Genomic DNA, 26,077 nt, shown 5'->3' on the forward strand with positions numbered 1-26,077 from the left:
AATATAAACCAGAATGTTTACAGATAAGATAATGGATGTTTTGAGGAGAAGGCAAGTCTAACTCAAAGAGGCTTATCCTTGACATCAATTCTTTGATGAAATTAGTCTTCAAGGTTGTTGGATTGCAGCACATCTGATAGTCTTGGTGAAAATATAAATCCCTGGAGCAAGAACTTCATTTCTAGACACTAGTTTGGAAGCTTACATATCAAAAGTGGAGAAAGCCACCCCAGCCCACTTCTGCAACTCAAAAGCTTTATACCAAAGAATATATGCTTTGACCACATGACTGAGAAAATCACTGATTTTTTTTCCACACATAAGTACATAACTGAACCAGTCACTGAATTTTGTGGCAACAGCAAACATGATATTTTAACAAGGGAAAAGCTGAGCCTAAGCCTCTGATCTGAACAAGGCATATCACGTATTGGTAAGAAATTTAGAAATGAATAGAAACACGTGAAAACATATCACACCATGCCATTCATTAGGGGCAAATACTATTACTCTGCTACAGGCTACAGACTACAGCACTACAGCTTCCTACGGATCATGAGAGACTACATCTTCCTATCAAGGAACCGTCACGGTCAGGGGAGGCCATCCAGGGCGTCGTTTTTTTTGGAAAAGGAGGTTCTCCCCCGGCCTCTGCATCAAAGTGATGCATACGGCCAATTTATTAAAAAGCAAAAGGTTCAACAAAATCTCCAATTCTCAGACAAAAAAACTGCTCACACAGAGCAAAAAACAAAGGAACAGGATAGCCACAATGATAGGATATGGTAGGGTAATTCCCGATTACTAGCAGCAATTCCTCACGGAGGTAGGATTTAGTGGCGATTACAGGAGAGATTACAAGAATGAGGTAGCTAGGGTTCGTCGCGGAGAAGAAAGGGGAGGGGATAAGAGCCGAGCCACCGTTGCCGTTGATCCACTGGATGCCCTTCCTCTCGAGTGCGTCGCCTTTAGTAGTAGCTGTTGGGCGCCTCAGTTGGCCCATTCCGGCCCGTGGACTCTTGGGTTGGGCTGCTTGGGCCGAGTGGGTCTGGTAGCAGCCTGGTGGGTGCGGTCGTCGCTGCCTTGTGGGGTCCCCATTGTCGGGCGCACAGACATCCCCTCCTCCTTGGGAAGAGGCTTGCCCCCAAGCCTCCGCATGCGGGAGCAGGGCCATCAAGCTTGCTTTATCCTTCCAAGTGATGCCCAGATTGGAAGAAGCTGACCATTGTATCTTCACTTGTTCACGGACACCGTCTTTGTACTTGTGCCAGCGGGTCTGAAGAACAGCTTCCGGCACAGCAATGTCATCCAAACAGTGTGGAAGGTGAGTTTCAGCGCTCGTACCAGGGAGGAGAGCTTGCCGGAGGAGTGAAACGTGGAACACAAGGTGAACTGTTGCTTGTGGGGGTAGCTGGAGTTTGTACGCCACCTCATTGATCTTGTCGATGATGGGGAAAGGCCCGTAGAACTTGTAAGCCAGCTTGTGATTTGCTCTTGGGGCGACGAAAGATTGTATATATGGCTGTAGCTTGAGGTAAATTGTGTCACCCACCTCAAATGTTTGAAAGGAACGCTTCTTATCAGCTTAGTCCTTCATTAGTTGTTGCGCTCGGTTGAGGTGTTGCTGCAGTAATGCTTGGACAGTGGCGCGCTCGTCAAGCCAAGTTTGGAGTGCTGGTACTGAACATGTACCTTCTGCTGTGATTCCCCAGTGGCGAGGTTCGTAGCCGAACATGGCTTTGAACGGTGTCATCCCTGAATAATGTGCATTGTTGTACCAGAATTGAGCCAATGGTATCCAAAAGCTCCAGCGTCGCGGGCAGGCTTGTGTGAAGCAGCGCAGGAAGGTTTCAACACATTGATTAACTCTTTCCGTTTGTCCATCCGTTTGAGGATGGTTTGCCGTGCTCAGCCGCAGTTCTGTTCCTGCCCCTTTGATTAGCTCTTGCCAAAAGTGGCTTGTGAAAACGGGTCTCTATCAGACACAATTGCTGCTGGTAGACCATGGATCTTGTAGACCTGGTGTAGATAGAGTTGCGCGTCTGATACTGCCGTGTAGGGGTGAGCAAGAGGTAGAAAGTAGGCAAACTTGGTATGTTTGTCCACAATGACCAGCAGGCAGTTGAACTTGCTGGACTAAGGGAGGCCGTCGAAGAAATCCATTGATATCATCTCCCACGGTTGACTGGGTACTGGAAGCGGTTGGAGTAAGCCCTTTCTGGTTTGGCTTGTTGGCAAATTGGGCAGCAGCGCACGTATTGCAGGATGTGCGCTTTCATCTTGGGCCAAGCAAATAGACGCCGGATGCGACGATAAGTCACTGGGAATCCGGAATGTCCACCCATCGGGCTGTCGTGGAAAGCACCAATGATGCGTTGTTGTATCTGTGTGCCCCCTCCCAGCCAAATTTTGCCGTGGAATTGGATGATCCCTTGCTCCAGAGAAAAACGGCCTTTCGGGTCCTTCTGAAGTGCCAACTGTTCGAGAAGGTGTGAGGCATGTGGATTGTTGCTGTAACTGTTGACGACATCTTCGAGCCAAGCTGGTACGCAGGAAGTAATGTTGTTCAAGGAATCTGCTGGGTTCGCCCTTGACAGAGCATCTGCTCCGGCGTACTCAACGCCCTTCTTGTATCTGATGCGGTAGCGCAGGCCAAGGAGTTTGGTAAAAGCCTTCTACTGCCATGGAGTGGTTAGCCTCTGTTCCTCCAAGTGAATCAGGCTTTTCTGATCGGTGAGAATGATGAACTCTGCATGCTGAAGGTAGGGACGCCATTGATCCACCGCTACTACAATAGCGAGATATTCCTTCTCGTAAGTGGAAAGGCCTTGATATCGCTGGCTGAGCGCCTTGCTCATGAATGCTATAGGGTGCCCTTGTTGTTGCAGAATTGCCCCGGTGTCGTTGTCGCTAGCATCTGTCTCAATGACGAATGGCTGTTTGAAATTGGGCAGTGCCAGGACAGGGGCTGAGATGAGTTGTTTCTTCAGAACTTGGAAGGTTGTTTCCGTGGTAGATGTCCACAGGAATGGTACTTCTTTCTTGAGCAAGTTGAGCAAGGGGTGTGCGATGACACCAAAGTTTCTGACAAACCGGCGATAGTAGCCTGCGAGCCCCAAGAAGCTGCGAACTCCTTTGACATCTGTCGGTGCCTGCCAATCTTTTACGGCCGCAATCTTGGACATGTCGATGGACACGCCTTGTGCACTAATGGTGTGGCCCAGGTACAAGATTTTTTGTTGACCGAAGACGCACTTGCTCATCTTAGCTTTCCAGCAGTCCTTTCTCAACAGCGCCAGCACTTGCCGTAAGTGGTCAGCGTGTTCCTCTAATGAGAAACTGAAAACCAGGATGTCGTCGAAGAAGGACACCACACAGACACGGTTAACTAGCTTGAGTGTTGTGGTCACTGCCCCCAAGAATGTGGCTGGTGCACCGGCAAGTCCGAACGAAACCACTCTGAATTCAAAGTGCCCTTGATGCGTCTGAAATGCAGTCTTGTATTCTTCCCCTGGTGCCAGACGAATTTGGTGGTAACCCGCATGGAAATCTAGTTTGGAGAACCACTTCGCGCCGTGAAGCTCATCCAAGAGTTTCAATGATGGGCACTGGGTACTTGGGCACCACCGTAAGCGCATTGAGCTGCCTGTAATCGATACAGAGTCGCCACGTGCCATCTTACTTTTTGACCAAAATGACTGGTGAAGAAAAGGGACTGGTGCTCCGCTGAATAACTCCTGATCTCAGTAGTTCTTCCACTTGGGTTTCGATCTCCGTCTTGTGTTCTGGCTTGTGGCGGTATGGCCGAATATTGATAGGCTAGGCTCCAGGGATAAGAGGTATCCTGTGGTTGCATGCATGCCTTGGAGGGAGGCCTGTTGGCTCGATGAAAACATACGTAAACTCGTCGAGGACGCGCTGGATGTAGTTAGGAAATGGCATTGATGATTCTGGCGCAGGTGCGACCATGCACAGATGCACCACATGCGAGATAGCTCCTCGACTGCAGAGCCCTTGGAGCTGAATTGTGTTGATTGACTCGCAGGTTGTTGTAGAGGCGTCGTGGCCGACCAAACGGAGTGGACCGGCCGGTGTGGGGAAGCGAGCGCGCCAGTCGACGACCATGGGGCTGTGCTCCTCGAGCCAATCCATGCCCAAGATGGCTTCATAGGTACCCAATGCGAGCACCTTCAAGTCGGTGAAGAACTCCTGGCCTTGTGAATACCAGGAGCAGTTGGGGACGAAAGCAGAGCAAGTGAGCTCACTGCCATCTGCGACGCGGACGCGACCGGGCCTTGGTAGAGGATGGACGCTGGTGAGTGTCGCAGCCGGACGCTCGTTGAAGAATGAGTTGGAGATGCCGGAATCCACCAGGAGTAGCACTTCGTGCCCCTGAATCTAGGCGCGTAGCTGGAATGCCTTCGGGGACACCCCTCCTGTGACCGCAAACAGGGAGATGGCCATGAAGGAATCGTTGGCATCACCTTTTACGGTGGTGGGACTTGTGTGTCGATGATGTTGTCGAGGCCGAACAAGTCAAGCAACTCCTCGACGACATGTAGCTGCACGGAAGTGGGGCATGTGTGTTCCTGGCCCCACCTCTCGCCGCACTTGAAGCAGAGGCCTCGGGCTCGCCTGTAATCCCGGAGCGTCTTCAACTTGGACGCATCAGCACGGGCGGAGTCAGTACTGCGGCGATCAGCCGCAGGAGCCGCTGGTACTGTGCGCGCCGGGGGCAGCGGCAACGGCAGAGGTGTGCCCGGTCTTGGCGTCGTGTCTGGTGGTCGCGGCAATGTGCCGAACGCACCATCCGCCATTTCTTCTTGCAACAATGCCAGAGCACAAGCTGTGTTCAGATCGGGTGGCCGTTGGACGAGCACCACCGCGTGGATATCCTTCCGCAAACCCTCGACAAAACGAGTCAAAAAGTAGAATGGGTGAATAGTATCCGAGCACGATGAGATATGATTTATAATTAGCTCAAATTGCTCAATGCAACTAGCGACTATAGAAGTTTGGCGGACAGTGGTAGAACTGTCGAATCAGCGTTTGATGCCGATCGCGCCCAAAGCAGGTACAGAGTAAACTGGTAAAGGATTTCCAATGAAATCAGCAAGTCGTTTTTGAATCGACTGTAACCACACCGATGCTGAACCAGAAAAATTCTGTGCAGCCATCAGTACCCAAAAGGACTGTGAAATTCCAAACATGTGAAAATACTGTTCGCATAGCGTTTTCCACAGGTTCGGGTTGTCGCTCGTAAACTGCGGGAAGGATATGGATGGGTGGGTTTTCCCCAACCCGGAGAGAAGTTGACTGGCATGTGCAAATGGTGACAGAGAAGAAGGGGATGCCGCCAAGGCATTGTACTGACTCGTTGCCGGGGGTGGCGGCGGGGTCTGGAAGGACGCCGCCGCGGACCCCCGTGGAAGATGAAGCAGGCCGTGGCTCACTCGCCCTTGGGGAACGTCAACCGCGCCAGATCCGGCCCCCGTGTGGGCGCCGATCATCGCAGGTGGGTGATACGTCTCCAACTTATCTATAATGTTTTATTGTTCCATGCTATTATATTATCTGTTTTGGATGTTTAATAGGCTTTATCATATACTTTTATATTATTTTTGGGACTAACCTATTAACCAAAGGCCCAGCCCAGATTGCTGTTTTTTTGCCTATTTCAGTGTTTCGCAGAAAAGGAATATCAAACGGAGTCCAAACGAAATGAAACCTTCGGGAACGTGATTTTTGGAACAAACGTGATCCAGAGGACTTGGAGTGGACGTCAAGAAATCAACAAGGAGGCCATAAGGTAGGGAGGCGCGCCTGCCCCCCTGGGCATGACCCCCACCCTCGTGGGCCCCTCGTAGCTCCACCGACCTACTTCTTCCTCCTATATATACCTACGTACCCCGAAAACATCCAGGAGCACCATGAAACCCTATTTCCACCGGCGCAACCTTTGTTAGAAATATGCCCTAGAGGCAATAATAAAAGTATTATTATATTTCATTGTTCATGATAATTGTCTTTTGTTCATGCTATAACTGTATTATCCGGAAATCGTAATACACGTGTGAATACATAGACCACAATATGTCCCTAGTGAGCCTCTAGTTGACTAGCTCGTTGTGATCAACAGATAGTCATGGTTTCCTGACTATGGACATTGGATGTCGTTGATAACGGGATCACATCATTAGGAGAATGATGTGATGGACAAGACCCAATCCTAAGCATAGCATAAAGATCGTGTAGTTCGTTTGCTAGAGCTTTTCCAATGTCAAGTATCTCTTCCTTCGACCATGAGATCGTGTAACTCCCGGATACCGTAGGAGTGCTTTGGGTGTATCAAACGTCACAAACGTAACTGGGTGACTATAAAGGTGCACTACAGGTATCTCCGAAAGTATCTATTGGGTTGACACGGATCGAGACTGGGATTTGTCACTCCGTATGACGGAGAGGTATCTCTGGGACCACTCGGTAATGCATCATCATAATGAGCTCAAGGTGACCAAGGTGTTGGCCACGGGATCATGCATTACGGTATGAGTAAAGTGACTTGCCGGTAACGAGACTGAACAAGGTTTTGGGATACCGACGATCGAGTCTCGGGCAAGTAACGTACCGATTGACGAAGGGAATTGTATACGGGATTTGATCGAATCCTCGACATCGTGGTTCAACCGATGAAATCATCGAGGAGCATGTGGGAGCCAACATGGGTATCCAGATCCCACTGTTGGTTATTGCCCGAGAGTCGTCCCGGTCATGTCTACGTGTCTCCCGAACCCGTAGGGTCTACACACTTAAGGTTCGGTGACGCTAGGGTTGTATGAATATGAGTATGCAGCATACCAAATGTTGTTCGGAGTCCCGGATGAGATCCCGGACGTCACGAGAAGTTTCGGAATGGTCCAGAGGTAAAGAATAATATATAGGAAGAGGTATTTCGGCCATCGGGAAAGTTTCGGGGTCACCCGGTATTGTACCGGGACCACCGGAAGGGTCCCGGGGGTCCACCGGGTGGGGCCACCCATCCCGGAGGGCCCCATGGGCTGACGTGGGAGGGGAGCCAGCCCATAGTGGGCTGGTGCGCCCCCCTAGGCCCACCCCCTGCACCTAGGGTTGAAACCCTAGGTTGGGGGGGGGGGCGCACCACATGCCTTGGGGGGCACTCCTCCCCCCTTGGCCGCCGCCCCCTTGGGAGATCCAATCTCCCAGGGCCGGCGCCCCCCCTGGGGGCCTATATAAAGGAGGGCAGGGGGGAGGGCAGCCGCACCCATTTGCTTTGGCGCCTCCCTTCCCCTGCTATACCTCGTCCTCCTCCCGTAGTCACTTGGCGAAGCCCTGCTGGAGTTCTGCTGCATCCACCACCACGCCGTCATGCTGCTGGATCATCATCAACCTCTCCTTCCCCCTTGCTGGATCAAGAAGGAGGAGACGTCTCCCGTCCCGTACGTGTGTTGAACGCGGAGGTGCTGTCCGTTCAGCACTTGGACATCGGTGATCTGAATCACGTCGAGTACGACTCCATCATCACCATCCCCTTGCAAGCTTCCTCACGCGATCTACAAGTGGTATGTAGATGCAAACTCACTCCCTTGACTCGTTGCTTAGATGAACTCATAGATGGATCTTGGTGAAACCTTAGGAAAATTTTTATTTTCTGCAACGTTCCCCAACAGTGGCATCATGAGCTAGGTCTATGCGTAGTTCTCTAATGCATGAGTAGAACACAATTTTGTTGTGGGCGTGGATCTTGTCAACTTGCTTGTCTCTACTAGTCTTTTCTTGCTTCAGCGGTATTGTGGGATGAAGCAGCCCAGACCAACCTTACACGTACGCTTACGTGAGACCGGTTCCACCGATTGACATGCACTAGTTGCATAAGGTGGCTGGCGGGTGTCTGTCCCTCCCACTTTAGTTGGAGCGGATTCGATGAAAAGGGCCCTTATGAAGGGTAAATAGAAGTTGACAAAATCACGTTGTGGTTATTCGTAGGTAAGAAAACGTTCTTGCTAGAACCCAATTGCAGCCACGTAAAAGATGCAACAACAATTAGAGGACGTCTAACTTGTTTTTGCAGCAATTGATCATGTGATGTGATATGGCCAGAAGTTGTGATGAATGATGAATTGTGATGTATGAGATCATGTTCTTGTAATAGGATTCACGACTTGCATGTCGATGAGTATGACAACCGGCAGGAGCCATAGGAGTTGTCTTTATTTTTTGTATGACCTGCGTGTCATTGAAGAACACCATGTAAACTACTTTACTTTATTGCTAAACGCGTTAGCCATAGAAGTAGAAGTAGTCGTTGGCGTGACAACTTCATGAAGACACGATGATGGAGATCATGATGATGGAGATCATGGTGTCAAGCCGGTGACAAGATGATCATGGAGCCCCGAAGATGGAGATCAATGGAGCTATATGATATTGGCCATATCATGTCACAACTATATAATTGCATGTGATGTTTATTATGTTTATGCATCTTGTTTACTTAGGACGATGGTAGTAAATAAGATGATCCCTTACAAAAATTTCAAGAAGTGTTCTCCCCTAACTGTGCACCGTTGCTACAGTTCGTCGTTTCGAAGCACCACGTGATGATCGGGTGTGATAGATCCTTACGTTCACATACAACGGGTGTAAGACAGTTTTACACAGCAAAAACACTTAGGGTTAACTTGACGAGCCTAGCATGTGCAGACATGGCCTCGGAACACGGAGACCGAAAGGTCGAACACGAGTCGTATGGAAGATATGATCAACATGAAGATGTTCACCGACGATGACTAGTCCGTCTCACATGATGATCGGACACGGGCTAGTCGACTCGGATCGTGTAACACTTAGATGACTAGAGGGATGTCTAATCTGAGTGGGAGTTCATAATTTGATTAGAACTTAATTATCATGAACTTAGTCTAAAACCTTTGCAAATATGTCTTGTAGATCAAATGGCCAACGCTCATGTCAACATGAACTTCAACGCGTTCCTAGAGAAAACCAAGCTGAAAGATGATGGCAGCAACTATACGGACTGGGTCCGGAACCTGAGGATCATCCTCAAAGCTGTCAGGAAGCAATATGTCCTAGAAGGACCGCTAGATGACGCTCCCGTCCCAGAGAACCAAGACGTTATGAACGCTTGGCAAACTCGTGCTGATGATTACTCCCTCGTTCAGTGCGGCATGCTTTACAGCTTAGAACCGGGGCTCCAAAAGCGTTTTGAGCATCACGGAGCATATGAGATGTTCGAAGAGCTGAAACTAGTTTTCCAAGCTCATGCCCGGGTCGAGAGATATGATGTCTCTGACAAGTTCTATAGTTGTAAGATGGAGGAAAACAGTTCTGTCAGTGAGCACATTCTCAAGATGTCTGGGTTGCACAACCGTATGACCTAGCTGAACATTAACCTCCCAGATGAGGCGGTCATTGACAGAATCCTCAAGTCGCTCCCACCAAGCTACAAGAGCTTTGTGATGAACTACAACATGCAGGGGATGGTGAAGACCATTCCTGAAGTGTTCTCAATGCTGAAGTCAGCAGAGGCTGAAATCAAGAAAGAACATCAAGTGTTGATGGTCAATAAGACCACTAAGTTCAAGAAGGGCAAGGGCAAGAAGAACTTCAAGAAGGACGGCAAGGATGTTGCCGTGCCCGGTAAGCCAGTTACCGGGAAGAAGTCAAAGAATGGATCCAAGCATGAGACTGAGTGCTTTTATTGCAAAGGGAAGGGTCACTGGAAGCGGAACTGCCCCAAATACTTAGCGGATAAGAAGGCCGACAACACCAAAGGTATATTTGATATACATGTAATTGATGTGTACCTTACCAGTACTCGTAGTAACTCCTGGGTATTTGATACCGGTGCCGTTGCTCATATTTGTAACTCACAGCAGGAGCTGCAGAATAAACGAAGACTGGCGAAGGACGAGGTGATGATGCGCGTCGGGAATGGTTCCAGAGTCGATGTGATCGCCGTCGGCACGCTGCCTCTACATTTACCTACGGGATTAGTTTTGAACCTTAATAATTGTTATTTGGTGCCAAGTTTGAGCATGAACATTGTATCAGGATCTCGTTTAATATGAGATGGCTACTCATTTAAATCCGAGAATAATGGTTGTTCTATTTATATGAGAGATATGTTTTATGGTCATGCTCCGATGGTCAATGGTTTATTCTTAATGAATCTCGAGCGTAATATTACACATGTTCATAGTGTGGATGCCAAAAGATGTAAAGTTGATAACGATAGTCCCACATACTTGTGGCACTGCCGCCTTGGTCACATTGGTGTCAAGCGCATGAAGAAGCTCCATGCTGATGGACTTTTAGAGTCTCTTGATTATGAATCGTTTGACACATGCGAACCATGCCTCATGGGCAAAATGACCAAGACTCCGTTCTCCGAAACAATGGAGCGAGCAACCAACTTGTTGGAAATCATACATACCGATGTGTGTGGTCCAATGAGCGTTGAGGCTCGCGGAGGATATCGTTATGTTCTCACTCTCACTGATGACTTAAGTAGATATGGGTATGTCTACTTAATGAAACACAAGTCTGAGACCTTTGAAAAGTTCAAGGAATTTCAGAGTAAGGTAGAGAATCAACGTGACCGAAAGATAAAGTTCCTACGATCAGATCGTGTAGGAGAATACTTAAGTCACGAATTTGGTACACACTTAAGGAAATGTGGAATCGTTTCACAACTCACACCGCCTGGAACACCTCAGCGTAACGGTGTGTCCGAACGTCGTAATCGCACTCTATTGGATATGGTGCGGTCTATGATGTCTCTTACCGATTTACCGCTATCATTTTGGGGATACGCTCTAGAGACAGCTACATTCACTTTAAATAGGGCACCGTCTAAATCCGTTGAGACGACACCGTATGAATTATGGTTTGGGAAGAAACCTAAGCTGTCGTTTCTAAAATTTTGGGGATGCGATGCTTATGTCAAGAAACTTCAACCTGAAAAGCTCGAACCCAAGTCGAAAAAATGCGTCTTCATAGGATACCCTAAGGAAACTGTCGGGTATACCTTCTACTTAAGATCCGAGGGCAAGATCTTTGTTGCCAAGAACGGATGCTTTCTGGAAAAAGAGTTTCTCTTGAAAGAAGTAAGTGGGAGGAAAGTAGAACTCGATGAAGTACTACCTCTCGAACGGGAAAGTGGTGCAGCGCAGGAAACCGTTCCTGTGATGCCCACACCAACTGAAGAGGAAAACAATGATAATGATCAAGGTACTTCGGATCAAGTTGCTACTAAACTTCGTAGGTCCACAAGGACACGTTCCACACCAGAGTGGTACGGCAACCCTGTCCTGGAAATCATGTTGTTAGACAACGGTGAACCTTCGAACTATGAAGAAGCAATGGCGGGCCCAGATTCCAACAAATGGCTTGATGCCATGAAATCCGAGATAGAATCCATGTATGAAAACAAAGTATGGACTTTGACAGACTTGCCCGATGATCGGCGAGCGATAGAAAACAAATGGATTTTTAAGAAGAAGACGGACGCGGATGGTAATGTTACCATCTATAAAGCTCGACTTGTCGCTAAGGGTTATCGACAAGTTCAAGGGATTGACTACGACGAGATATTCTCTCCTGTAGCGAAGCTGAAGTCCGTCCGAATCATGTTAGCAATTGCCGCATACTATGATTATGAGATATGGCAGATGGACGTCAAAACAGCATTCCTTAACGGACATCTTAAGGAAGAGCTGTATATGATGCAGCCGGAAGGTTTTGTCGATCCTAAGAACGCTAACAAAGTATGCAAGCTCCAGCGATCCATTTATGGGCTCGTGCAAGCATCTCAGAGTTGGAACATTCGCTTTGATGAGATGATCAAAGCGTTTGGGTTTATGCAGACTTATGGAGAAGCCTGCGTTTACAAGAAAGTGAGTGGGAGCTCTGTAGCATTTCTCATATTATATGTAGATGACATACTCTTGATGGGAAATGATATAGAACTTCTGGACAGCATTAAGGCCTACTTGAATAAGTGTTTTTCAATGAAGGACCTTGGAGAAGCTGCTTATATATTAGGCATCAAGATCTATAGAGATAGATCGAGACGCCTCATAGGTCTTTCACAAAGCACATACCTTGATAAGATTTTGAAGAGGTTCAAAATGGATCAGTCCAAGAAAGGGTTCTTGCCTATGTTACAAGGTGTGAGATTGAGCTCGGCTCAGTCACCGACCACGGCAAAAGATAAAGAAGAGATGAGTGTCATCCCCTATGCTTCAGCCATAGGATCTATTATGTATGCCATGCTGTGTACCAGACCCGATGTAAACCTTGCCGTAAGTTTGGTAGCAAGATACCAAAGTAATCCCGGCAAGGAACACTGTACAGCGGTCAAGAATATCCTGAAGTACCTAAAAAGGACAAAGGACATGTTTCTCGTTTATGGAGGAGACGAAGAGCTCGTCGTAAAGGGTTACATCGACGCTAGCTTCGACTCAGATCTGGATGACTCTAAGTCACAAACCGGATACGTGTATATGTTGAATGGTGGAGCAGTAAGCTGGTGCAGCTGCAAGCAGAGCGTCGTGGCGGGATCTACGTGTGAAGCGGAGTACATGGCAGCCTCGGAGGCAGCACATGAAGCGATTTGGGTGAAGGAGTTCATCACCGACCTAGGAGTCATACCCAATGCGTCGGGGCCGATCAAACTCTTCTGTGACAACACTGGAGCTATTGCTCTTGCCAAGGAGCCCAAGTTTCACAAGAAGACCAGGCACATCAAGCGTCGTTTCAACTCCATCCGTGAAAATGTTCAAGATGGAGACATAGATATTTGCAAAGTACACACGGATCCGTTGACTAAACCTCTCTCGCGAGAAAAACATGATCAACACCAGAACTCTATGGGTGTTCGATTCATCACAATGTAACTAGATTGGTGACTCTAGTGCAAGTGGGAGACTGTTGGAAATATGCCCTAGAGGCAATAATAAAAGTATTATTATATTTCATTGTTCATGATAATTGTCTTTTGTTCATGCTATAACTGTATTATCCGGAAATCGTAATACACGTGTGAATACATAGACCACAATATGTCCCTAGTGAGCCTCTAGTTGACTAGCTCATTGTGATCAACAGATAGTCATGGTTTCCTGACTATGGACATTGGATGTCGTTGATAACGGGATCACATCATTAGGAGAATGATGTGATGGACAAGACCCAATCCTAAGCATAGCATAAAGATCGTGTAGTTCGTTTGCTAGAGCTTTTCCAATGTCAAGTATCTCTTCCTTCGACCATGAGATCGTGTAACTCCAGGATACCGTAGGAGTGCTTTGGGTGTATCAAACGTCACAAACGTAACTGGGTGACTATAAAGGTGCACTACAGGTATCTCCGAAAGTATCTGTTGGGTTGACACAGATCGAGACTGGGATTTGTCACTCCGTATGACGGAGAGGTATCTCTGGGCCCACCCGGTAATGCATCATCATAATGAGCTCAAGGTGACCAAGGTGTTGGCCACAGGATCATGCATTACGGTATGAGTAAAGTGACTTGCCGGTAACGAGACTGAACAAGGTATTGGGATACCGACGATCGAGTCTCGGGCAAGTAACGTACCGATTGACGAAGGGAATTGTATACGGGATTTGATCGAATCCTCGACATCGTGGTTCAACCGATGAAATCATCGAGGAGCATGTGGGAGCCAACATGGGTATCCAGATCCCGCTGTTGGTTATTGCCCGAGAGTCGTCTCGGTCATGTCTACGTGTCTCCCGAACCCGAAGGGTCTACACACTTAAGGTTCGGTGACGCTAGGGTTGTATGAATATGAGTATGCAGCATACCGAATGTTGTTCGGAGTCCCGGATGAGATCCCGGACGTCACGAGGAGTTTCGAAATGGTCCAGAGGTAAAGAATAATATATAGGAAGAGGTATTTCGGCCATCGGGAAAGTTTCGGGGTCACCCGGTATTGTACCGGGACCACCGGAAGGGCCCTGGGGGTCCACCGGGTGGGGCCACCCATACCGGAGGGCCCCATGGGCTGACGTGGGAGGGGATCCAGCCCATAGTGGGCTGGTGCGCCCCCCTAGGCCCACCCCCTGCGCCTAGGGTTGAAACCCTAGGGTGGGGGGCGCACCACATGCCTTGGGGGGCACTCCTCCCCCCTTGGCCGCCGCCCCCTTGGGAGATCCAATCTCCCAGGGCCGGCGCCCCCCTGGGGGCCTATATAAAGGAGGGCAGGGGGGAGGGCAGCCGCACCCATTTGCTTTGGCGCCTCCCTTCCCCTGCTATACCTCGTCCTCCTCCCGTAGTCGCTTGGCGAAGCCGTCCTGGAGTTCTGCTGCATCCACCACCACGCCGTCGTGCTGCTGGATCATCATCAACCTCTCCTTCCCCCTTGCTGGATCAAGAAGGAGGAGACGTCTCCCGTCCCGTACGTGTGTTGAACGCGGAGGTGCTGTCCGTTCAGCACTTGGACATCGGTGATCTGAATCACGTCGAGTACGACTCCATCATCACCATCCCCTTGCAAGCTTCCGCACGCGATCTACAAGTGGTATGTAGATGCAAACTCACTCCCTTGACTCGTTGCTTAGATGAACTCATAGATGGATCTTGGTGAAACCGTAGGAAATTTTTTATTTTCTGCAACGTTCCCCAACAACCTTCTGTACCCGTGAGATCCCATCTTGGGGCCTTTTTTCGGCGCTCCGCCGGAGGGGGCATTGATCATGGAGGGCTTGTACATCAACACCATAGCCTCTCCGATGATGTGTGAGTAGTTTACCTCAGACCTTCGGGTCCATAGTTATTAGCTAGATGGCTTCTTCTCTTTCTTTGGATCTCAATACAAAGTTCTCCTCGATTCTCTTGGAGATCTATTCGATGTAATCTTCTTTTGTGGTGTGTTTGTCGAGATCCGATGAATTGTGGTTTTATGATCAAGATTATCTGTGAACAATATTTGATTCTCCTGTGAATTCTTTTATGTATCATTGGTTATCTTTGCAAGTCTCTTCGAATTATCAGTTTGGTTTGGCCTACTAGATTGATCTTTCTTGCAATGGGAGAAGTGCTTAGCTTTGGGTTCAATCTTGCGGTGATCGATCCCAGTGACAGAAAGGGAAACGACACGTATTGTATTGTTGCCATCGAGGATAAAAAGATGGGGTTTATATCATATTGCTTGACTTTATCCCTCTACATCATGTCATATTGCCTAATGCGTTACTCTGTTCTTATGAACTTAATGCTCTAGATGCATGCTGGATAGCGGTTGGTGTGTGGAGTAATAGTAGTAGATGCAGGCAGGAGTCGGTCTACTTGTCACGGACGTGATGCCTATATACATGATCATACCTAGATATTCTCATAACTATGCTCAATTATATCAATTGCTCGACAGTAATTTGTTCACCCACCGTAATATTTATGCTATCTTGAGAGAAGCCACTAGTGAAACCTATGCCCCCCGGGTCTATTTTCCACCATATAAGTTTCCGATCTACTTTATTTTGCTTTCTTTACTTTTAGTCTTTATCATAAAAATACCAAAAATATTATCTTATCATCTCTATCAGATCTCACTTTTGCAAGTGGCCGTGAAGGGCTTGACAACCCCTTTATCGCGTTGGTTGCAAGGTTCTTATTTGTTTGTGTAGGTACGAGGGACTTGAGCGTGGCCTCCTACTGGATTGATACCTTGGTTCTCAAAAACTGAGGGAAATACGTACGCTACTTTGCTGCATCACCCTTTCCTCTTCAAGGGAAAACCAACGCTGTGCTCAAGAGGTAGCAGTGGGCGCGTGGTTGGGTGCAGCCGCCCGTGTCTCCTCGCCCTCCTTGGTAGACGGTGACTGCGCTTGTTGAAGCACCGCCACCGCATTGCCAAGATCAGCGACCCGTTTCTCCAGATCGAGCCGCCATGCGACGAGCTCGTCGATCTTGGCTGTCGAGAGTTGGATCTCCGCGATTGCCTTGGACTGGGCCTTCATGTTGGTGTTGAGGCGGTCGAGGAATGCCTGGATCGACAGATCCATGGTGGTCAGCAGGGAATGTGCTTGCCGCACGCGACGGGTTTCGATGAACTGGTCCAGAGTGGAGTGGAAGGGATTTGGGTTGGTCTCTGATACCAGATGATAGGATATGGTAGGGTAATTCTCTATTACTAGCAGCAATTCCTCACGGAGGTAGGATTTAGTGGCGATTACAGGAGAGATTATAAGAATGATGTAGCTAGGGTTCATCGCGGAGAAGAAAGGGGAGGGGATAAGAGTCGAGCCGCCGTTGTAGTTGATCCACTGATGCCCTTCCTCTTGAGTGCGTCACCTTTAGTAGTAGCTGTTGGGCGCCTCAGTTGGCCCATTCCGGCCCGTGGACTCTTGGGTTGGGCCACTTGGGCCGAGTGGGTCTGGTAGCAGCCTGGTGGGTGCGGTCGTCGCTGCCTTGTGGGTCCCTATTGTCGGGGGCGCTGACACACAACCGGCGGTATAAAGGAAGATATAGGAAACTAAACACCTATCATATTACATGACCGCCATCCAAACTGGTTGAACATAGCCCGTGCTACCATCTCCCACCGAATAGACCCAGTAACCATACGCGCGCTGGCATCCATCGCAGTGAGTAACGACCACATACGGATCAACGTAGTGGCCCAGAAGATAACCTGCAAGAAATGAACATTTGTTGTTATGTTAAAAACCAAATCGTTTCTGCTGTTCCATATAGCCCATAATAAAGCACATATGCCTACACGAATGTGTCTCACTGATTCTATCTCAACTCCATTTAGCCATTGTCCCAAATAACGTGTTGATGCTAGTAGGGGGAGCAATGTTAAACGCTATATGGATAGACCGCCATAAAATTTTGGCCAGAGGGCAATCAAGAAAGAGGTGTTTGATAGATTCATCATGATCACAGAAACTACATCTGCGAGACCCTGTCCAGTTATGTTTTGCCAAATTGTCCTTAGTGAGAATGACTTGTTTGTGGACAAACCACATGAACACTTTAATTTTTAAGGGCACTTTGACTTTCCAAATATGCACTGATTGGGGAATAGAAGCCGAATTGATCATATCCAAATTCATGGATTTCACCGAAAACACTCCATTCTTGGTTAGTTTCCGGTGCAACTGATCTGGTTGTTGAGAAAGTAGGACATCCATCAATCTTCTCACAAGATGGAGCCATGCTTCCCAACAGTTTCCCGCTAAAGTCCTTCTGAAGTGAATATTTAGAGGGCTGGACTGTAATACTGTTGCAACATAGGCATCCCTATGCTGAGCTATATTATATAGAGAAGGATATTGGATAGCAAGAGGCGTCTCCCCCAGCCATATGTATCCTCCCAGAATCTCGTGGAAGTACCATTACCAACGATAAACTTTGTTCTGTGAAAGAAGGCCGATTTCACTCTCATCAGTCCTTTTCAAAAAGGCGAATCGGTTGGTATGACCGTCACTTGTGATAAGATCTTAGAATGAAGGTACTTATTACGCAGAATCTAGGCCCATGTGGCATCGCTCTCTACGGATAACTTGTACATCCATTTACTGAGTAAGCATCTGTTCTTCACCTCTAAATTTTTAATGCCAAGACCACCTTGGTCTTTTGGCCTACAAATAATATCCCATTTAGCAAGTCTGTATTTCTGTTTTAATTCGTCACTCTGCCAGAAGAAATGCGATCGATAGAACTCCAGTCTTTTCCGTACTCCTACTGGTACCTCGAAGAAGGACAAGAGAAACATTGGCATACTCGTGAGCACCGAATTAATAAGAATTAGTCGGCCTCCGTATGACATAAGTTTGCCTTTCCAGCAACTTAGTTTCTTTTCAAATCAATCTTCATTGCATTTCCATTCTTTGTTAGAGAGCTTGCGATGGTGAATCGGAATGCCCAGATATGTAAAAGGCAATGAGCCAATCCCACATCCAAACAATTGTTTGTAAGATTCTTGTTCGTCTTTAGCTCTCCCAAAACAGAACAATTCACTTTTGTGGAAGTTAATCTTTAACCACAACAACTGCTCGAATAAGCATAACACAAGCTTCATATTTCTTGCTTTCAACAGATCATGCTCCATGAAGATGATGGTATCATCTGCGTACTTTAGAATGGACACTCCACCCTCCACTAAATGAGGAACGAGACCACCTACTTGGCCGTTTTCTTTAGCTCTTCATACCAGAATTGTCAACATATCTACCACTATGTTGAACAAGATAGGAGACATGGGGTCTCCCTGTCTTAGACACTTGTGTGTCTGAAAATAGTGACCTATATCATCATTCAGATTTATTCCCACACTGCCTTTTTGCATGAAAGAATCTACCTGCTTTCTCCAGGATTGATCGAATCCTTTCATCCGCAAGGCCACTTAACCTTATCGTACGCTTTCTCAAAATCCACCTTAAAAACCACTCCATCTAGTTTTTTCATGTGGATCTCATGGAGCGTTTTATGAAGGACCACAACCCCTTCAAGGATGTTTCTGTCCGGCATGAAGGCTGTTTGAGATGGTTGCACCACACTATGTGCAATTTGTGTCAGCTTGTTAGTCCCCACCTTGGTGAAAATTTTAAAACTAACGTTAAGAAGACATATCGGTCGGAACTGCTCAATCCGTACCGCCTCTATCTTCTTAGGTAGCAGAGTTATCGTTCCAAAATCCAGGGCGTCGTTGGCGCCCCATCAGACTCATCTTCATAGTGGTGAAACATCGTCAGTTATCATGCCTTCGCCGTCGAGACGACCGGCCGGCCGGGTCTATGTGACCGTCGAGACGCTGCTTTCGCTACTTGCTTGTCGTCTTCGGAGAAGTTCGAGGGAATCATCTGGGCATTGTCGTCGTAGGAGGCCTTCGGATTAGGTCACCAAGCCCAAGCCAACCAAATGGGGTGCGCCAAGGGGTTGCCTTGGGGGACAAGTCAAAGGCGAAACACGAGGGTCTGAGGCGTTCCCCCCTTGGGGCGTACACCGTGATCTTTGGTGTTTCTAGAAGAGTCCTAGGAGGACGACATAAGGGATAACTCCTTCCCAAGTCGCATCCCTTGGCTCCACCTATGAATATGCGTGGAGAGGGTGCACCCCTTAGAAACAGACTAATCCTTTGGAGCACACCCTTGCTTTGTGTCCCTCTCTCTCTCTCTAGATTGATCTAGACGGAGAACACTGCTAGCTAGGGTGCCGTCTCGTCCCTCTAGTTCTTTCTTCATTGTTGCCTCTGGGAGCTCATGGACGAATAGGGCCACCTTCGAGATCCATTTTGCCGGAAGCGGAACCAGCGAACGACCATCATGGCATAGAGCACTCGCAGTGGAGCTCAACGACATCGAAATCGCGGCCACGCCGGCGCCATTCTGAAAGCCGGAGCTCATTTTCGGTGGGCTTGTTGGGCGACGCGCTAGCATGACTTCAAGGAGAATCAAGTTCCTCGAAGTTTGTAAGCTATATCGTCAACCCCCCCGCCCATCCGTAGGCTCATTGCCGCCACAACGTTGCCCATGGAAGCTCACATCATCCGCTCACTAAGTGTTTGACGAATTGCCTAGGTAACTTTTTGCCTTTTCATTGTTGTTTTACTATTTTTGCAATCAACATGAAATGTTGCAAGTAGTAGATTAAGAGGTCAAGGAAGATGTTCTTCGACGACTCTTCGTTGGAGAAGAAGGAAGAATATGACGATGATTTTGAGATGGCCATTGTTGTGATAGTTCATGAGGACTTTCGGAGACCAAGACTAGGATCACAATTTAGCCGCTTGGATATCAATCATGATAGAGCAGAAGCTCATCACAAGCTTATCAAGGATTACTTTGCGCCCAATCCAACATATTAGGAGAAGTATTTTTGGCAGTGATTTCGAATCCGAGTTGTAGCATGAAATTTGGTCTATTTGGGTAGGATGGAACACCACCATGTAAAGACCGAAGATCAAATAGTGAAAAACGGAGAAGACTGAAATAATTTAGGACGTCAACTACGAAAGACCGAGAAGATCGTACCAAGCAAACTGAAAAGACCTAACGTTCGGGCTTACTGCTAGAGATGCTCTTACTTCATGCGTCAACGACTTGAAGCATCACATTACAGTGCGTAGCAATGCATACTAATAGTTCACCCCAAACAAAAGCGGGAAGTTAAAACACACATAAGAAAAAACTCAAAACACAGCGTCCCTTATCTTGCAGCATCTTTTCCTTCCAGTGTCTAAACATAGGCCTGAAATCAATGCGTCCAGCTCAACTGGTCTCCGCCGCCCTCAGGTACCATCATGTTCTACCCAGACGCTGCAACTTTCCCGAGCCTGGATAGGTCCAGCATTGGGGTCGTCGGCAAGGATGACGGAGGTCAATTCGTGGTGGCCTGCAGTGAGCCTATTGATGGTATAGCTTAGAACATGAAATGGCTTAGGCCATGGCTCTTTGACGTGCTGTTCTTTTGGCGCATGATGAACAAGTTTCAGATGTTATCTTCGTCTCTGACTGTCTCTCACTTGTGCAAAAGATCAATTTGTCCATGAGTGACCGTTCTTCAATTGGGGTGGTGGTGGTGGCTGAAATCAAGTCTATGTCTGAAGGTTTCTCGTCAGTGTCCTTCAAACATGTCCGTCGGCATTTGAATGTTCCTGCTCATGTGCTAGCTAAATCATGTATGAACTCTTCTGGTCTTTGTGTTTTTTATTCTGTTCCAGATTGTATCCGGTGAACTCTGTGTAATGTTGTTCATTAATCTATAAAGCCGACGTTCTCTAAAAAAAAACACAACGGTTGGCATTTCTTACATAACATATTTGGGTTGTTTGTAGTATTGCAAATTTGCCTACTTTTTATATCCTGGGACACCGTACATAACATATTCGTCGATGTCTTTTTTATTTTTGAGCAAAGGCACACGGTACACGTGAATTATGCACTTTTTTTAGGGGTACGTGAGTTAGTCACTTATTAGCTTCACGGGCGAATGGCCTTTGTTTTCTAAGCCCAGAACACGACAATAGCAAAAGGCAACGGCCCATGCGTACAGACTATTCATTCCATCAGCATGCGCAGCATCCCACCTTTTTTAGTCCCACCTCGCCTAGCGAGCAGGGAACAGACCAGCTTAAATAGCACTCTCTACACACTGTCTCGCCGAGCACACTAGCGAGTGCTTGTAACCCGAGCGGGGGCTTCAAGGTGGTGCGAACGTTGCTGTAGCGCTGTGGGCCTGGTCCAGTCGTGCTTCTGCTGGCCCGCCCGTTCCAAGTTGGTAGTGGATCCGCTGGGGCCTGTGCGAAAGCTAGGCGTCACGGGCTATAATGTGGCAGGCATTGCGTGAGGCTGGTTTCACAGAGCAGCGAAAACTGCCCGCTTCCAACGGTGGGAGGATAACGGGCCGCTGCACAACTGGGCCGCTTGGGCCTCACAGCCTACTCCAACGAACCACCATCTTTTTTATTTTGTTTTTGTTCTGCTCACAAGGATTAGAGGCTGAACTGAATTGCAGATAAATACCTCTGAAATTGTTTACAAATTTCTATCTCTTGGTTACAAACTAAATACCTTTAGATTGTTTACAAATTTTGATCTCTTGTTTACAAACTGTGATTGGAAATTCTCTTGGTTATCTGCAATTCAGTTCAGCCTCTAATCCTTGTGAGCAGAACAAAAACAAAATAAAAAAGATGGTGGCCCGCCCGTTCCAAGTTGGTAGTGGATCCGCTGGGGCCTGTGCGAAAGCTAGGCGTCACGGGCTATAATGTGGCAGGCATTGCGTGAGGCTGGTTTCACAGAGCAGCGAAAACTGCCCGCTTCCAACGGTGGGAGGATAACGGGCCGCTGCACAACTGGGCCGCTTGGGCCTCACAGCCTACTCCAACGAACCACCATCTTTTTTATTTTGTTTTTGTTCTGCTCACAAGGATTAGAGGCTGAACTGAATTGCAGATAAATACCTCTGAATTGTTTACAAATTTCTATCTCTTGGTTACAAACTAAATACCTTTAGATTGTTTACAAATTTTGATCTCTTGTTTACAAACTGTGATTGGAAATTCTCTTGGTTATCTATTTTTCAGTTAACATGTTTGTACGGTGATCATGTCTTCAAGTTTTTTTTATTTTTTTGCTCTCTGGTGCTGTGGAAGGCAACACAAAACATTTTACTCAATCAGTTTATCATCGCGGAGGAGCGGAGCTAGAAAACAACCCATGGCAACGTTTTGAAAGCACATAGTTCGTGGAAAGAAAAAAAATCATACAAAAAACATGGACAACCCAATCATATTCCATAAATTGAATTTTACTTAGAAGCCACATCGACACCAAAATAAATAAAGCCTATTACATCACAGAGAGCAAGATTCAGAAAATAACGTGCAATCATCCATGTCGTTGACCTCGTCCTCCGGAATGTTCCATTTCTCGGGCTCCTCCAAGCACTCATCGTTGGTAGACAGCAAGTGCAGCACCTGAAAAGCATGACATATTTTTTTGTCATTTCATCTAAACATCAGTAACTTAAACCTAGCAAGTATGATGAATGGGTACCTCGGACATCGATGGCCGCCACATTGCGGGCCGCATGATGCAGCGCGATGCGACGGTGACCATCCTCTTCAGCTGGTCCTTGTCGTAGTCATCGCCGAGGGCAGGGTCTGCGAGCTCGATCGCTTGCCCGGCCTCCAGAAGAGGTTTTGCCTAGAAAGACAGATTGATGAAACACACATAGTGTGAACTGTTCTGTTCGTTGGCGATTCAGTTAGTTCACTGGAGTGTGCTCATTCAGTTAGTGCTCACCCACTGAAGAAGACTTTGCTTGGAGCAGTCGATAGGCCGCCTTCCGGTGACGATCTCTAGGAGAAGAACTCCAAAGGCAAATATATCTGTCTTTTCATCGACGATGCCGTGCATGAAGTATTCTGGCGCCAAATACCCAAATGTGCCCTCTATGGGTACGACGGAGTGATGAGTCCATTGTTTTGGAAGCCACTTTGCCAGCCCAAAGTCAGAAATCTGTTGTGTAGACAGACAAATGGCCATCTTACTAAATAATCACATCACTTTCATAGTTGATTAACTGTCATTTCATTACTTGCATGGCATATAATTTTCGAGTAACTGTATTATTTTCTTTTGAAAGAAGATTGTTGTTTGGTGTGAATAGTAGATTTTTTCGATGAAAGTTCGGTTTTTATTGACTCAAAATATAGGGAATGTTAGTTTCACCTGAGGTTCAGAATCATCGCCGAGGAGGATGTTAGCGGCCTTGATGTCGCGGTGGATGATCCGATGCCTACAGAACATGTGCAGATACTGCAAACCCCTCGCGACACCCACCGCGATCTTCTGCCGCAGAGCCCACTCAAGGACCTTCCCACTATTCCCTGCAGAAAAAAAAATGTCATCGCCAGTGTCACTGACAAAAATCTTCAGGTCGATCACTCTGAACTTGCACACCGACTGAAATTCATTCGGATACCGTGGAGCGCCGATGCGAGCGTCCCGTTCGCGCAGAGCTCGAACACCAGGTAGAGCCCGTTCTCGACGCAGCACCCGAGCAGGTCGGCCGTGTTTGGGTGGCAGACATGCACCTGGATCCCTAGCTCTGACAGGAACTCCTTCTCCTTCTGCTCACTGGGCTTGCCCTTGGCCAGCCTCTTCACTGCTATGCATTGGCCGTCAGACAGTATGCCCTTGTACACTTCTGCATAGCCTCCTCTCCCCACTATATTATCTACATGAACATGAAACAATCAATCAAGTTACATTAAATCTTGCTGAATTTTGCATGATACATAAGTCTCTGAATTTTTTTTATTCAAATGATATGAACAGAAGGCCTGAAAAATAAGTTACCAACCTGGACTGAAGTCGTCTGTAGCAACTGAAATCTCTTCATAACTGTAGCACTTCCAGGCAGGTTTCTGATCTTCAGAGAACGTCGAGCAGACGTCGCCGGCTTTCGCGCCTTCGTCGTTGACGGTTCGTAGAAATGGTAGCCAGAGCTTCATGTCCGACAGCCGTCTCCATATGCCACTGTGGCCACGCCGGCTCATCGTGTCATTGCTACATGTGCTGCTGTAGCACTCTTCAGTGACCTGCAGGCGTTCCCCTCCCTCCGGTCCATCGAGGACCGCCCTCGGCGAGCTCTTGTCTTCCTCGTCGCCGTCAGCCTGCTTGCGTACCGAGCTTGATCGAAGTAGTTTTGTGAATGTTCTGCTCCATGTTGAACTTGAGGAGATGTTGCTGCTGCCTGCAGTTTGACGTTTTGAATTAGAACAAGAATGGACACACATGTTGGTTTTCAGAAGAAAAATAATAAGTGCTGAATTCTTTCACCATCAAATGACTGAGACTTGAGCCGGTTGCTACTCTGGGTCTGTGCCAGGCCTTCCCTTCCGACCGCGATCACCGAACAGTTGTTGGGAGCGTTCATGAAGCAGTAGTTTGCAACCTCAAAGTGATTCCTGAAATGCATAATACTGCTGATTACATTTACAGGAAGAGTGCAAATTTGCAGAAAAATACAGTTCAATATATGTACATGAACAGAGGAGTAGCTTATTGTTATTATTATTATTATTATTATTATTATTATTATTATTATTATTATTATTATTATTATAGGAACTTACTAAAGATTACCTGCGATATTTACTCCTTGATCTTCCAACGACTAGAAACTTGGCATCAGTCTGTTCAGCTTCCCGGGCCAGGGCTCTTGGAATGCTTGAGCTGCAGATTACCTTGGCCTCCAAATTGACCTGGGAAACAGAGCAAAGGCAGAGAAAACAGAGGATAAAACTCATCACCCTTTTGTTTCAGCTTGACGCAGAAGTAGTAATAAACTAATAATAGGCTTAAATGGAAGTTCAGTCCCAATTTGGCAGCATTGAAGACTGAATATAAGCACATGGATGAGGAAGCATAAAGGAAGACAAACCCAGGCCACCGTACTAATTACACCGAACAGGTGAACAGAGACATGACACCAAACTCAAAAACCTGTGAGCACAAACTTTGCTTCCAAGTTGCCACTGCACTGTTTTCACCAGAAGAGAAACGGAAAAAAAGGCGCAAGAAATGTAAACTAAGGACTGAACACCAAAGATCATCAGAAGCCATGTTCAGAAATGAATGTAAGCAGTTTGGTAAACAAATTGCAGAACTGAAATTGTCTTGTTTTCTGATAAATCTGGACCTGCTTGGCCTCGCATGTCTCCACCAACTCCCCAAGCATGTAGATGACGAAGGCGTTCGCCTTCTGGAGCCTGTTCTTCCTCCCCCTCCCTCCTGCCGGCCACGGACCACCACAACAACAGCAGCAAAATCATGAGCACAAGAGCAAGAATTATATTCATGGAGCAACACAAGTAAAATTGCCAGACGGTTACCAAGAACATGAACGGCGACGACGGAGTCGTTGGGCTTGGCAACGACCCTGATCGCCCACGACAGCAGCTCGGAGCAGCCGCGGGAGTTGTTGGGCACGCCGACCAGTATCCTGGAGCCAAGCAGCAGCAGCTGCTGCCGCCGCCGCCCATCGCTGCTGCCCCTGCTGCACTCCTCAATGGCGTCCATGTCTAGACCTCCCCTTACCAACCTCGATCCTTCCCAGGCAGCACCACTACTGGTTAGTGGCTGTGACCGGAGGACGAAGGCGACGACGACGGCCACGACAATGACAGGGATTTTGTAGAGGCAAAAGGTGACATGGCATGGTGAAAGGCACGCGAGTGCAGTGTAGTGAGAGAGGCAGGCGGTGGTTAGTTAGTTGGAGGTAGTGATGGCCATTTAGCTAGCTTTATTCCCCGTGGGCGACCACCATGGAACTCAGCGGAAGCTCGCAGCAGCACCAGCACTTGGCAGCAACCGCCGTGGCATTGCTTGCTTACAAAAATTGGGTTGCTTGGTGGTGAAGATGCGTGCCGGTGGTACAAAGACGGGTAGACCGGTGAACACCTAGGAGTGGCTCATGCTTGGATCTGATTGGGTCCTGCGGCATTTGGTAACCAATCTAATCTGCCATCTGTGGTGCATTTTATATAACCGTTTTA

At 47.6% G+C, this 26,077-nt stretch overlaps 1 protein-coding gene across 1 annotated transcript; it reads right to left on the reverse strand.

Moving 5' to 3' along the window:
- Window positions 1–22,299: 22,299 nt before the first annotated feature.
- LOC119342041 (probable receptor-like serine/threonine-protein kinase At5g57670) lies at window positions 22,300–25,728 on the reverse strand. Its single transcript, XM_037613879.1, has 10 exons — window positions 25,415–25,728; window positions 25,222–25,313; window positions 24,666–24,784; window positions 24,360–24,487; window positions 23,881–24,273; window positions 23,500–23,754; window positions 23,247–23,404; window positions 22,818–23,033; window positions 22,569–22,718; window positions 22,300–22,489 (listed from the first exon to the last, which is right to left on the reverse strand). The coding sequence occupies exons 1-10, from the start codon at window positions 25,599–25,601 to the stop codon at window positions 22,367–22,369; spliced, it is 1,821 nt and encodes a 606-aa protein (XP_037469776.1). The 5' UTR covers window positions 25,602–25,728; the 3' UTR covers window positions 22,300–22,366.
- Window positions 25,729–26,077: the final 349 nt, after the last annotated feature.

This window comes from Triticum dicoccoides, chromosome 7B (assembly GCF_002162155.2).
Source record: "Triticum dicoccoides isolate Atlit2015 ecotype Zavitan chromosome 7B, WEW_v2.0, whole genome shotgun sequence".
NCBI classification, from domain to species: Eukaryota; Viridiplantae; Streptophyta; class Magnoliopsida; order Poales; family Poaceae; genus Triticum; species Triticum dicoccoides.